The sequence below is a fragment of the Dermacentor albipictus genome, chromosome 9 (genome assembly GCF_038994185.2).
Source record: "Dermacentor albipictus isolate Rhodes 1998 colony chromosome 9, USDA_Dalb.pri_finalv2, whole genome shotgun sequence".
Taxonomy (NCBI): Eukaryota; Metazoa; Arthropoda; class Arachnida; order Ixodida; family Ixodidae; genus Dermacentor; species Dermacentor albipictus.
The window spans coordinates 116474750-116490439 of record NC_091829.1 but is presented as its reverse complement, the minus strand read 5'-3'; the positions used below and the strand labels follow the sequence as shown (position 1 = coordinate 116490439).

At 47.4% G+C, this 15690-nt stretch overlaps 1 protein-coding gene across 1 annotated transcript in view; it reads right to left on the bottom strand.

Moving 5' to 3' along the window:
- Positions 1-15690, bottom strand: part of LOC139050073 (uncharacterized) — a 286318-nt gene that overhangs the window by 67041 nt on the left and 203587 nt on the right. Inside the window, exon 14 of the mRNA XM_070526266.1 lies at positions 3755-3953. Within this exon, the coding sequence (XP_070382367.1) occupies positions 3755-3953 (199 nt within the window). The remainder of the gene's footprint in view (positions 1-3754; positions 3954-15690) is intronic.

The window sequence follows — 15690 nt, the reverse complement described above, 5'->3', positions numbered from 1 at the left end:
CTCGTAACTGGTACATTGCGGAAGCATATCAACAGACGCATAAATGCGGTCGAGCCGTGCGTGACTAGAGCCCTCAAACCGTGTGTACTTTACAGCACGCGCTCCTTCGAGGCACTCTGCTACGTCCTCAAGGTCCCAGTTCTCTAGCATTCGCGACAACACTTCCGTGCTTTTGTCTCTGAATCCCCGAACACTTGTTTTATCCCGCGCACTGAGGACACAGTTGAAATCGCCCATTACTATGAGCTGTCTTCCCTTGCATAGACGCTCTTCTATGTGGTGAAAAAACTGAGCCCTTTCATCCACCTTATTGGGCGCGTACAAGCACACAATACGCCACTCGTCGTTGCTGAACGAAAAATCGACGACAACACATCGGCCCGACACGCACGAATAAATTGCATGCACCTCTAGCCCCGGCAACTTCTTAACAAAGAGGACACAGCCAGCGGATGTGCCCACCGCATGACTGACTACGGCAGAAAACCTAGACGTGAAACGCCGCACCATAACGCCGGTCTCTTCTTCACCGTCGACTTTCGTCTCCTGCACGGCTAGCACATCAATGTCGTGCTCCGTTATAAGCCGGTAAAGCTGGCCTTGCTTTCTTTTCCCTGCCAGTCCTCGAACATTTAGAGTAGATGCACCACCCCTGACATGCTTTTGAAGTGTACGTTTTGGCCATGTGAATAGTACGACGTGCTGATGCGCTGATGTTTACATTTGCATTTTGAGAGCCAAGCTCCGCTATCACTCCACCGCGTCAAGTGCCGCATCTCTAGAAGAGCAAGAGTGTTCGTACCATCGACAGGTACATCGTGCAGTGCAAGAACATCGATTTTGATGTACGATATCCATATTAAATAAGAAATTCAGAAATAGACAACGTTGACTTTTAGGGTTATTACTGCCAGTTTCGTCAGTTGTCTCTCGTTCTTTACACTTTTGAGCGCGCATATAATTCGTGTGTTCAATGCAAAATAGCTACATAAACATTCGTGGATGAGAGTTCTTTCTGACAGCATACTGGCTTCTCACGGCAGCACTGTACCAGATTAATGAGACCCGAGCGAGACAGCTTTTCACGCAACTTTGTGGAACAACCCAAATCTTCTTTTCCGCTTCGCATAAGCTTGTGAAATATTCCTGGGAAATTAACTAATGTGTCAGTGTAACAGCACATGTAAGTCCACAGGCCTGTGTGCCACATCTTACCAAAAAAAAAAAACGGATACGCAGCCATTCCCGCAGATGGTATGATTTTGATCAGCGGCTGATTTTGAGGAGGCCGGTAGGGTGTTGCTGGTGCCGCGTCGTCACGGCACAATTATAACTATTCGCCACGTCGACTTTAATACCGGTGTCGGTGCCATCAGCATTGCCGGCTTCAGAGAAGCGCGATTGAATACCGCGCAAGAGAAAAGTACAGTGTACACCACCGATGCGAAAACATACAATTTTAAAGGACCGCGACGGAAAGCGGTTCTGTTGCGACTTCGGAATTCTTGGCCGTCGCGACCGAATGTTTCTACTGCTACGTCAGCATTGGTGTCATAACGTCGGAGTCGCTGTCAGGATATAAAGCTGTTGTTCCGACTTCAGAACTCTTGTTGTCGCGACAGAATGCTTCTGTTGCGAAATCAGAATTTCTGTCGTAACGTCAGAAATGTCTCCCAATTAAGGAATGTCAACAACTTCTGTCGTACAACAGTATTTCTGTAGTTGCGACAGGAATTCCTTTTGTCTTTTTCAACCGGGCACTACAGAAGCTTGTCGCATCACACAATTTCAGTGCACTTCTGTTGTCATCATTGGGTACATGTTGCGGCGATAGGTTTCCTTTGTGGAACAGTTCTCTGTAGTACAACAGAAGTTTGTCCATTACTTCAGGAACACTTCTGTTATGACAACTGGGGGCCTGTTGCAATGATAGGTTTCTGTCGTACAACAACGTTTTTCTGTAGTACAACAGAGGTTGGTCGCATTACTTCAGGAACACTTCTGTTCTGACAATTGGGGGCCTGTTGCCAAAATAGGTTTCTGTAGTATTTCAACAGCTCTCTGTAGCACTACAGAAGTTTTTCGGGTTACTTCAGGAACAATTCTGTTGGGACAACAGGGTGCCTGTAGTGATGACAAATTTATCTGTAGTACTACAAAAATCTGTTGTAGAGCTTCAGCTTTCTGTTGTAACAACAGACATACGACAGACTGTACTTCTGTAGTAGCAACAACAAATGTCTGTTGTACATTAGAAAAGTCTGTCACTCCATCAGGAATCTGTAGTTACTACAGAAAAATCCTGTTGTACAACAGAAATTTCTGTAGTACTGAACACAACCTCTGTTGTCATTTTCAACTGGGTACATACATATATATATATATATATTTATATATATATATATATATATATATATATATATATGTATATGTGTGTGTGTGTGTGTGTGTGTGTGTGTGTGTGTGTGTGTGTTTGTTTGTTTGCGTGCGTGCGTGTTCGAAGCTGCAATGTCCTCTCTCCACCCCAATACGTCACCAGTTTTCCACATTTGGCATACACCTTTAAGGCGAAGTTTTCATTGCCTCTTCCTTCCATTTTTGCACTGCTGCTACTGTCTGGAACGGTGCTTCGTATGTGTAGTTGCCAACGTGTGTATACATGGCAGGGGCGCGACAGAAAGGACAGGTGGCGTTGGCAAGGCGTTACCATAACGCCCTCCGGAGCTCCCGAAGCGGCTTACAATACCATCCAGACAGTTGTAATCATGCGTGATCTCCTCGCTAAAGCAACACAGAGGCTGCAGAGCTTACCTTTGAACTTCCGTGCAAGAACCCAGAAGAAAAATAAAATAGAAGAGAGGACTTATCGAGAGAGGGGAGCGAGTCAGATAATGGAAGTTGATCCCAGAGAAACACGAAACGCGTGAACAGCCACCTTGCCTATCTTAGCACGTGTGAGCTCGCATGCATAGCAGAAGCACGAGAGAGGGAATACGCGCCGACAGAAGGTATGCCTCATTTGCGGTCTCTTGAATTAAGGAAACGATACGACTATGAAAGAACACTGGGCAAACTGGGTAAGTGAAAATACAAGGTACTGTGGTTATTTGTCCTATTTTCAAAAAGTAATCACGCTGGAAATTTGTCCAGCGGATAACTGGTGCAGGACTTAGAGACGCAACGACGCATCAACACTTCTTTACACGCCGTGGTAGTTTTGAGGCTATGGCGTTGCTTGCGGTCACAGGTTCGATACCGACCGTGGCGTCGGCGTCTTGACGGACTACAAGAATTCTCGAATACGTATATTTAGGTTGAGGTTAGAGAATCTCAGGTGGTCAAAATTCACCCCAGCCATGTGTTATGGCGTGCGTCATAATCAGGTTCTGCTTCTCTCACGTGAAGCCCCACAATTTTATGAAAGCTTAACACATATGCCCCGATGCGATGCCCCGCGTGGGGTTTTGACAGCGCTAGGCATCTCGTAGGCTATGAACTATGGCGCACTACAACAACTACAACGTCTCCCTGCGTGCTCTGTGTACTTCGAGGGAAACGCAAGTCGCAAACGCAAAAGAACATTTAATATACTTCACCACTGCCAGAAATGTCGAAACGCATTACCATTCACGTCCACATGACCGCCAATTATTGTAAGCCAAAGCAAAGGGCTCAGCGAGTCGCTTACAATAACTGTCACAGTACGCACACGACCTTCCCACTTTCACATTCCTAATACCAACGCGATACTTACCAGGGTATTGTTTGGCACAATACTGGAATTTTGAGGAAGCTCGTATATAGACGGTGGCACAATGAAGCAGTTCCCCAGTCTTACTGCGTAGAGAGCTGATCTACCCTTTATGACTCGATCGTCGTTGCTTTGAACCTTGTCGTAGTTTACATATGAGGTGTGACCCAGTACAATTAATGTATTAGGCCGGAGGTATGTGCTGAAAATATAAAGTAGTTATTGTAAGGTTATATAAGAATTATAGGTACTATAATAATACATAGAGTAATATAATATAAGGTAATATAAGGTATACCGTAGACAATTTTTTGTAATCTCTTACAAAGATAAAAACGCGCTGAGTAATTACAACAAAAGTGAATGAACATTGTAAATTGGCACTAAAAACGCCACAATTAGAGATGTTGGGATGTCGCATCCTTTGACAGCAGAAGTTATGGAGCTGTACATTAGCTTTCTTGCATTGAAATACACGTTTCAGAGATGCTTGTAAATTTGCAATAAAGAATCACGACATCGGACAGTTATCAATACCTCAAGACTGTGAGTGCAATGCATTTTTTTTATATATGCGCAAATTTATAAAAATGCATTTAGCCAGTGCATGGTGCGCAGAAGCACTGAAGTACATGCGATACATTCGCCCGCGAAAAAAGCAAAATAGTGATTTTCAGCCGACATGCTGCAAGAGAACTGGGCTGCCTGCACGCTTGCGAGTTAAGTACTCGTCAACTGTGCACAACATTTTAACGTGTCCGTGCTTTTGCTACTGCTGTTGGCATTGATTTTGAGTAGTTTTTGCCACAAACACGTGCAACAATGGTTGTGGTTTTTTACAACCCGTACAGCTATCATCTCGGTTTGGATGCACCTAGTTTTATCACTTTCAGCTGTCTTTTCATGTGTTTACGAAATAAGATGTCGTGTTCTGTGTCATGCAAGGCATCTGAATATATTCGGCTTTAATTGCACGTTCAGAGCTAGCACACCATCAATCTCATAAATGGATGCAGGAAACTTAACCGCGTATACCTATTAGCGTGCCTTCATTATCACATAGAAGAGATTGCTGAGCCTATGTTTCCACTGCCAATCCTGTCCAAATCCTTTCCTCCCGACTTCGACCGAAAAGGAGGAGAAGAAAAATTGGAGGGAACTTTTCGTTGCTTCAATTTAAATCTAAAAATAATGAGGGCAAAGTAAGAAAAAAAATACAAGTTGCCGCCAGTGCAAGCCGAAGATATATCCTGAGCTCATAAACACCCAAGAGGATGGACGTTGCCAAAAGCCTAATTGGAGTGCTTACGGCGATCTTGCTACAAGCGGCCGGAGGCTCCTTTTCCCGTACTCCTTTTGTGTGAGGTCATTAGCCTACAGTTATGCTCGCCGCTGGACGAAGGCTTCTCCCTACGATCCCTAATTAGCTCTGCCTCAATGTAGCTGATGCCAAATTGCGTCCGTAAATGTTCCTATTTCATGGCACCTACTCTCCCCAACTGTAACGCTGCAATGGTTATCTGCACTACCCAATGCATGGTCTACCCAGCTACATTTTGTAAGCATGAAACGCTTAAAGCTCCCGTTCTCGGCAACCTTAGAGACGTTGAGCCAATATCAACCGCCGTTATCTAGCGACCCAAAGCTAGAATGGAGCCAAGATATCCGGGCATCGTTGCTACAACAAAACACGATCATCCGTGCAACCATTCAAAACTTAAGAAAATGCGATTTTCGTCCCCCATCCCTTTGTACAGGACTGCATTACATACGCTAGTTATTGCCTAAACCAGTTACAATAAATATTGCTTCTGAGTACTTCCTATTGTTTGTTCACTACATCCGCCAAGCCGTAACTTCTAGTACGCGAAAGTTTTAGTTGTCATTTCCTGTAGCGACGTTCAAAATGCGGATGCAGGGTGCTATACACTGTATTGACATCTTTTGGCAATGTGACATGGTTGCCTGAGCTCTTTTCAACGCCAGTGGTCCGCGAGTTCAGCAGCGTGTGCGGCCCACCGCGGATGGCTCTTTGCCTGAGACGAGACTTGCATTGAGGTTCTGTCTGTGACAGTAAACTATTGCGTCCATATGAACGCGTGCCCACTTTGACGTGTTGCGATGCCGTGCGGGGTGATGGAGTGGGGTGTGCCGTTGCGAACATACACAACACCCATTTAAGATTGTTGGTAGCATCATCTCCAACCAATCCGCTTTGCCGGTTGCCATTTGATGCTTACATCTACTCCCCATTGCGAGAGCCAGAATTTTTAGTCTTCATAATAATATTAATAAACTCATTTATTATTCTAGAAAACATACATTCATCAGGCATGCAAAAGCCTCATTGCGCGTGACTGGATGACAACTATAACATTGGCTATGCGCGCTCGCTCTCTCATCCAAACCGCGCCATTACTTTCTGTTAGCGTTAAGATCAACATTTTTATTCCATCGCTCTTTCGTCATCCCGCACTTGGCATCGGGCTTCTTTCTTAGCGTCCAAGTTTCTGTCCATTATGTTACGACAGGCAGAATGGAATGATTGTACCCTTCTCTTTTTACAAAAGTACCAACCTCCCAATATAGATTTCGTTATGCCTGTCTTTACACTCCCAACCACTTTTATTCTTTCACAATATTTCTTCTCGTTATCGATTGATTATCTGATTGATTGATTCCTAATTGCTTTATCACAATAGATTTCAAGAAAGGCGAAGGGAAAAGCCACTCAAGGAAAGCTTGAGGGAGTCCTTCGCCCTCATACAGATAAGGACAGCAGCAGAGGCACCCGTATTTTGTTAACATTGTCGTACACTTTAACAATACCATCATGCTGAACGCCACATTTTCATGCACTTTGACGAAACCTTAAAATTAAACACATTGCTAGTTACTGCCCAACGCGGAGCGTCATGCATTCGCATACATCACTTCTTCACAGTAAACGCATTGTAATAGGGGTATTTGCCTTTAATTAAATACAAAACAAAGACAGCAGTCTATATAAATTTCAGGCTAAAAGAATTCGTATAATTCAGGTAATTTTACTTCGCTAATATTTATTTGTTTCATTAATATATTCAATATTATAATTAATGTTATAATCAGTAAAAGTGGGAGTTTGTTGTCAAGCATTTGCCGACCATAGCCAGTGCGACAATACGGAACATTCCATATTTCTGTCGTTCTTGTGTTATATGGTATACCTTCGGTAGATGTTTACTAACCCCGTCAACAGATAATTATGAAGGTCAGAATTCAGGCTATATTCACGCAACGCTTTCTACTTATAGGTGTCCTATGCATTAACTCAAATTTTTTTTAAGGAAGGGTGCAGTAGAATGCAGAATGGACACATTCTCAGCTATTCTCAAAACTCTCTTTTGCATTACAAATAGCTGCGACAGGTTCGATTGTGTAGTACTCCACCAGACCAAATTACAGTACAATAGATACGAAGCAAACAGGGCACACTAAAGTTCAACAATTTTGCTGAATTCGAAATGAAATAGTGGTTTCGGTTCCGAATTCCGGGTATGGCACCTAACTTTCCTAATCTCGCATTGAGACACTCATGGCACTGCAGTGATACTGAAAATGCGCACCAATTACCCTAATAGAGCCAACTAGCTGCATCTGTGAGCAGTAAAATTTAATGTTACCTATAACAGAAACATGCCTACCTATAGAATGGAAAATCACAGCCATTGTTTTCTATTTAACTTGTTATTGGTTGCCCAAGATACGGGACAAGGTGGAGTGATAAAATTAGGAAATTCCCGGGCGCTAGTTGGAATCGGTTGGCGCAGGACAGGTGTAATTGGCGATCGCAAGGAGAGGCGTTCGTCCTCCAGTGGAGATAAAACAAAATAATGATGATGATGACGACGATGATTATCAGTTGTCCACGTGCTTCATTCCTCTAAAAGGGCAGTACCTTTATGAAGGACACAACAGCATCTGATGAAGTTAAAGCAAATATAATGCTGCCGTCAGCCTAAATTATAAATTGAATTCTAAAGATATATATGGACTGTCATAGCGCCGACAGGCGTCGTTCAGTGTTTGTTATCAGAAGCGGATAAGCAACCACCAGCGCGTATAAGAAGCAGGCGCTCTTCCGAATAAAGCATTCCCTGTTCGGAAGCCCGTTGGTCTTCTTGCTCGTCACGCTGCGCGCCTGCGCGCGTCACCATCCGCGCAATACACGACATGGACTATGTCAGCCATGATAAATAAAATACCACAGGCCCGACCACACTGCGCTGCGGTACTCTTTAGAATAGTTGCTTTATGCTGGCTATTGTTTCATTCATCGATACGAACCGTCGTATCCCTAACAGGTAATCAGGATCTCATGTAAATAATTGACATGGACAAACGTACTTCTGCACACACTCTAGAGGATGACTGGCGATCACGAATTTTCTTTCCTTGGCCAAGTTAGTGAACGTTACCGTTGTCTTGTGCATAATAATCTACAACAATACACATGTAAATTCACTGCTAGGCACCTTAATAATTCTTTTTAATTCATCACCAGTGTGGCTCAACAGGATAATTACATTTGCAAGCCCAACGTTTTGAGATATAGGCCGTTAATATTCACACCTAAGCTTTTCCAGTCGGGGATCTTGTATATTTTTTCTAAGCATGCAGTGACTACCACTGGAGAGATTCTACCTTCTTGCATGATCACTGCCTGTAAGATAACTTTTACATTTCTTCTGGAGGAAAGGTAGGTGTGGAACCTTTGTGAATATTTCTCAAGATATCCGCGTGTGCATTTGGCACTCCTTGACTATCCAATACCTCTATGACTGCTGCCTTCTCTACTGAATCAAATGCCTTTTCACAATCTGTAAAAGCAATACAGAGAGTTCCATTGTAGATCCATTGGAGACTAATGAGTTCCTGAGGCCAGCGTGTTTTCTTGGTTGATTGAAATAAAGGCTTGCCCTGATTGGAACAAAAATAATCAAATTTGGTATTTCGAATTGTGCAAGATGATTTACCTTAAGAAGTGAAGCGCTCGCAGTCCGTTAGTCTCTCCGAAAGGGCCCTTAACCAGGTCAGGTCAGTTCGAGCTTACAAGCCCAGAGCATAAACTGCGCGCTAATGTTCGGGTTTGCAAAGTATTACATCGCTACACGACGCGGAAAAGCCTGAAATTTCAATTCAAACGGCATTTTTTCTTCCGCTCGCGGTGACCGCGCTTCTCAGCCGGACGGGGACGCACACGTGTTTCTGCGTCCCCGGACTCGTGTTCGTAGTGCGACGTCGATTATTGGGACACGAGACGTCGAGCATTACTCAAGGCAATGCCTCTTATTTGGCCGATCTGTTGCTTAACTTCATGAGTTAAAGCTTAGAAAAATAATGAATCAGAGAAACCGAATGTCTGCATGTTTTTGTTTTACTTTTCACCGCAGCAAGAGAGATGTACTTCCATTTCGTCAGCTCGTGCCCACCGTCGTGCAGTCGCGCGCTTAGACACTGAAACTTTGACATTTTCTGTCGTGTTCCACCACGGAATTATTCTGTGTGATCCACTTTTGTCTGCATCAGTGTTCATGCAGCACTGACTTATAGCGCTGGTGAGGTGTCCTCAAGCACAGCGCGCAAAATAGAGCGCTGCGCGAAATCAATCAAAACAGTTCGCGCACGATGCCGTCAGCTGAAGGGCGCCGCGCCGCAAGAAAAGCGAAGAGAAAAAACACGAGGCGCGGCACATCACGTATGCGTCACATGATCCTCGAGGTCCGGTACGAAAGAACGCAGGGAATGAATTTCGCTTGCGGAGGCTTGACGAGGCAAGTGCAGAGGGGTCTCGTTCGGCAGTGTAGCTCGACTGCTTATTTAGCGCGTTCACGGCACTGAAATATTTCTTTCTGAGCTATTAAAGAGCCGATTTGAAAAGCTTTTGAGGCGGAACACACCCTAGAGGACACATAACAAATTCCAGAGTATAACAAACATTTGCTATGACATAGGTAGAGAAGAAAGCACCAGGCCAATATGAGTAACTCCGCATGTGCGGCTCCTTGTTATATATACGAGGCATGCGGAGAAAAAAGAAGAGGACGATGTCTGCGGATCCATTAGAACGGCACGAGCCCTCGAGGCGCGTCACCCGATCTGCGATCGGGAGAGAAGTGGTGGTGAGCTGGTATCATCAACGTGGCTTTCGGCCAAGAAGGTTCGAGCGTCCACATCGTATTGGCGATGGAAGCCATGGAGGTTCGGTCAAGCCCGTGACGCTGGGATCCAGGGTGCGGCCGTCGACCTTGGCGACGTTCGAGTGAGACTCCTTGGACCTGTTGCAGCCTCTCACGGTGGTTCCGTGCACTCCAGGAAGGATCCCCCTTCAGAGGCAGACCAGCACGTACGATAGGCCCCGGGGTGTCTCGTGGGCACTCGAAGAAGTAGCGGCGGAAGCCGGCGTTAGGCACAGCCAGTGAGGCCGGAGTGCACCGTTACTAATGGAGTTCGGGACATCAGCATCAAAAGACGGACAGGTGGACTGGCCGACATCAAGGCAGCGAGGCCTACCACACTGGCGATGAGGAAGATCCGACAGGCATCGGACTCGGAGGATACAGGCGACGACAAGAGGCTGTAAGGACGCTCCTTTCTGTTAGTGCACAGCCATAGGCTAGGGTTCCCTGACTTTCGCCTGTGACCCTGTAAGGATTACCGTAGGTGAGGATAAGGACATATTTACGCTATGCAAGTGTGGAGCTTTATTTTTATCCAAGTGAGTTTTAAGCTTTCCATTTTGAGTTTGGGTAAATTAAAATCTATTTGCTGAGGTGGCCTGCAACTCCCGGCTCCATTTATACCTAAGGTCCGCATGGCCCCGAGATCAGTGACACGCGACCAAAGTTCGCGACACTCCTAATAAATTGTTCACGCCAACTTGAGTATCTGGTCGTGCTCTGGGTTTTGCCGATTTTAAATGAGTCTCCTCACGCTAAGTTGGGTCAGTGGTTAGTATGGCGCACACAGAGCTTGACTGCCCAGCGTGTCCAGTAGGGAACGGACATGAACCAATCTGCATTCATTCCCCATGCACCAGCCATTTCAGTGCCAATACGGCGAGTGGTTAGATTGCTTTCATGTTATACCCTTTAATGACCCCATTCATTGTGTTTTTCCGCTTAAACTGCAGTCGACTTCCATATTTTGGCATTCATTCTGCAGTAAAGCCCATTTCTTTCAGCCGCGTCACTCGTCTCACGGAGCAATGATCAACTGAAGCGCAATGTTGTCATGTCTTACAAGTTTGCTGTGCTTCTTTTTGTCAGACGAAATGACTGAATACAACCACTCTCTCCTTTCCGTCTGTGCAACCCGTGATTTTATCGCCTTTAAAAGTACCCTAACTAACAGTTTTGGTAACCACTACTACTAATGTCTTTTTGTCAAGAGAGTATCTGACTGAGTGTGTGAGCTTTGTCTTTGTCCTTATTCTCCCTTTGGCACTACTGCACATCGCTTGGCTCCTGCAGCCGGGCCCACACACGAATGAATCCTTAACTTACTGCCGACCGGAGCCGGTGCCACGAAGGCTTGGCCTGCGACACCTCCTTCAGCTTTAGGACTTTATGCACCTAGAGAGGGGCAACCCGGACGTTATGTACACGTTGCAAACGATCACGCTGGTGGCCACATGCCATCAAACACTGTGTCTTTATTGACACTACCTTATACTACTGCCTCTTCACTATTTGAAGCGTTAGGAAATTTAATTACACGTATTAATACGATATTATCGGTAGATACCCGAGAGACGAGCCGCCGCAAGAATGACGATGAAGTGGGTCGGTGCCCTTGGCGCGAGTGAATGTCCGCCTCGCGCTCTGGCTCCAGTCCAGTGTAAATAGCCTGTAAATAGCCTCTCGTCTGTGTCTTTCTACACGTAACATTCGGGTGGAGGTCAGCGATCCCCGATCAAGCTATATGAACATGCCAGCGCTAATAACACGTGGGACCCAACAATCATGCTCGCGAATGTCATCTTTTATCTTAGCGGCACCCCACGCGTGTGGTACCAGACGCATATCGACGAGATAAGCAGTTGGGACACTTTCAAAGAAAAGCTACGGGATCTGTTCGGCGACCCCATTGGCCGCAAGGTTGCCGCGAAAAAGGATCTTGCGTCTCGTGTTCAGACATCTACAGAGCCGCACGTTTCTTACATCTTCGACGTCTTGGCTCTATGTCGCAAAGCCGACGATGCTATGTCTGAATCAGATAAAGAGTCCTATGTTCTAAAAGGCATCGCCGACGACGCTTTCAATTTGCTTGTTTTCAGCAACGTCTCGACAATCGACGCCATCATTAAAGAATGCCGTTGCCTTGAACAAGCCAAGAGCCGCCGTATCACGCACCACATCACGCGGCTACCCAACACCGCTGCTACGTCGACATGTGAGGGTCGACCGTGTCAGGCCACCACCTATGACGACGTCACCCGTATAGTTAGCTGCGAGCTCGAGGCCGCCTGTTCGCCAACTTTCTCCACGACGCCTCCCGATCCGCCAGGAACCACGATTGCCATGATTCAGGCCGTTGTCAGGCAGGAATTTGAGAACATGGGTCTGAACTCCGTGTGTTCAACATCTACACCCAGCGTTCCCCAGTTCTCTACCAGCCCTCCTCGTCCCCGACAGTCCTTTTCTACCACATCTCGCCGCAACCCGTCCGAATGGCGTACCCTTGATCACAGACCAATCCACTTCCACTGCTGTCGCATCGGCCACGTCACTCTTCACTGCCGCAACCGATGGCCACCGCCTCCTCGGACATACGCCACCACTTATTCCCGCACCTTTGTACCTTCTGTTCCCTATGCCACTCGCCATGAACCCATTGCCGCTGATGCCCCTGCTCCGAACCCCCGCTACAGCCGCTCGCCCTCACCTCGACGCCGTCAGTCTCGTCCTGCCCCAACTCCGCCGCTTCTGTTAGCCGCCTATCGCCTCCCGGGCCCAGCCGGAAAGCTAGGCACAGCAGCTTCTGGAAGTGAAGCTGCGTTGTCGACACTGCCCTCAAATCCTCTGCTCACATTAAACACGAACCAAAACCTTCTTGCCGTTGACGTTGATGGCTATCCTGTCACGGCATTCATCGATAGAGGGGTACATCTTTCTATTATGAGTGCTGCCTTCCGACGACGACTGAACAAGCTCCTAACACCAGCGTCGGCACGCGTCGTCCGCGTTGCGGATGGCGGTACTGTGCCTATCATCGGCATGTGTACGGCACGTGTTAGCATCGCCGGCCGCCCCACTCCTGTACTCTTCACCGTGATTGCTCATTTCCGCCACGACCTCATTCTCGGCCTCGATTTTCTCTCCGCGCATTCTGCTCTTATTGACTGCTCTGCCAGTACCCTTCTCCTTGAGTTGCCGATTCTCAAAGAACCTTCTGCGCACCCCAGGGCCGCCTACGCCCCACCGGCTTTATTCGCCTGCCGCCAAGATCAATAGCCTATATTGAACTCTTGTCTTTCCCACCAGTCCCTGATGGCGAGTACCTCGACAATCCTCTGCCCGACATTCCACTACAGTATGACGTTACCGTGCCTCACAGTATACTTACTATTACTGCGAACCACACTCGCATACCTATCTCTAACTTTGGTTTCGCAAAGCGAATTCTACCGCAAGGTGTTTGCTGTGCCAACGTTGATTGTCTCGGCGACCATCACGTGGCAGCGTTATCAACCGATGCTTCTAGCGAGCTTAGCAGGCCCATCGTGCCAGCCTCCGCCGCCGATCCCAAGATACAGAAAATGGTTGCGACGGACCTGTCTTCTGTGCAGGCTGAAGACCTTTACCAAGCAAGTGTTATCGTCCTACAGAGATATTTTCGACTTCGACGATCGCCTTTTAGGCCAGACGCTCGCGGTCAAGCATCGGATTCTTACTGGCGAGGCTACTCCTATTCACCGACGACCGTATCGGGTTTCTGCGTCGGAACGCCGAGTAATTCCAAGCGATGTCAACAAAATGCTAGACAAAAATATCCTTGAGCCTTCTTCGAGTCCCTGGGCGTCACCTGTAGTGTTGGTTAAGAAGAAGGATGGCACGTGGCGCTTCTGTGTAGACTACCGCCATTTCAACATCATTACTAAGAAGGACGTCTACCCACTCCCACGTATAGACGACGCCCTTGACTGCCTCCACGCTTCCACCTCTTTCTCTTCTATCGATCTTCGTTCTGGATAATGGCAGATTGCTGTTGAAGATATGGACAGAGAAAAAACCGCGTTTATCACACCTGATGGCTTATACCATTTTAAAGTAATGCCGTTTGGATTATGCAACGCCTCTGCCACCTTTGAGCGCATGATGGACTCCTTGTTCCGTGGTTTCAAATGGTCCACTTGTCTCTGCTACCTCGACGACGTCATCTTCTTCTCGCCCACGTTCGACACTCACCTTGAGCGCCTAACAGCTATTCTTGATGTATTTCGAAAGGCAAAACTGCAACTTAACTCCTCGAAATGTCGTTTCGGCCACCACCAAATTCCTGTTCTGGGCCACCTCGTTGATGCTTCTGGAGTACAGCCTGATCCCGACAAAACTCGCGCTGTCCGAGACTTTCCGGTTCCGAAGATTGCCGCAGACGTTCAAATTTTTGTCGGGCTAGGATCATACTTTCGTCGTTTTGTTCAATATTTTGCGGCAATTACTAGACGCCTGACTAATCTTTTGAAGAAAGGCGTGCAATTTTTGTGGGGTACTGCAGAAGCCGCCGCCTTCTCTCGTCTCGTCACTCTTCTCTCCTCATCACCCATTGTCGCCCACTTCGAACCTGATGCCACTACAGAATTGCGTACAGATGCCAGCGGTCATGGCGTAGGTGCCGTCTTAGCCCAGAGTCAGCGTGGCCAGGATCGCGTTATTCCTTATGCAAGCCGCCTCCTCACACCATCGGAGTGCAACTATTCCCTTACGGAACGAGAATGGCTTGCTGTAGTCTGGGCGTCTGCAAAGTTCCGTCCTTACCTCTACGGTCGCCCTTTTTCCGTAGTCACTGACCATCATGCACTCTGCTGGCTCTCATCCCTAAAAGATCCTACAGGCCGGCTTGGTCGATCCGCTTTGAGACTACAAGAATGTTCGTATTCTGTGGTCTACAAGTCTGGCCGCCTGCACCAAGACGCTGACAGCCTGTCGCGTTACCCTGTTGACGACCCTGACTCCTCCAATATTACCAGTGCTGCTTGTGTATTCTCTGTGTCGCAGGTGCTTCATTTCGCCGACGAGCAACGTGGTGACGCCAACATCGAAGGACCCATCGACCGTTTTGAACACTCTCCGGCCGACGCCACTCTACGCCTCCTCGCCCTCCGCGACGGTACTCTGTACCGTCGTAACCTTCATCCGGACGGCTCTGAGTTCCTACTTGTCATACCTAAACACCTCCGCTCAACCGTTCTAGAAGAGCTCCACGACGCACCAACGGCAGGACACTTCGGCGTATCTCGAACATATGACCGTGTACGTCGCCGTTTGTTCTGGCCGGGCTTTGCCCGTTCCGTAAGATGTTACGTCGCCGCTTGTGAACTTTGCCAACGACGCAAGAAGCCTTCCCAGCCCCGCGCTTGTTACCTGCAGCCGCTCGACATCCCTGCCGAGCCCTTCCATCGTGTTGCCTTAGACCTTCTCGGCCCATTTCCGGATTCAACATCAGGAAACAAGTGGGTTGCAGTCGCGGCTGCTACGCGAGCCGTTGCGCCGTAACCCACGCTCTTCCGACCAGTTGCGCAGCTGACGTTGCGGACTTCCTTCTACATGATATTTTGATGCATAGTGCTCCGCGTCCATGGCTAACAGACCATGGCCGTACGTTTGTGGCGAAAGTCATTGATGACATCATGCGGGCCTGCTCCATTCATTATGAATTTACTACCTCCTACCACC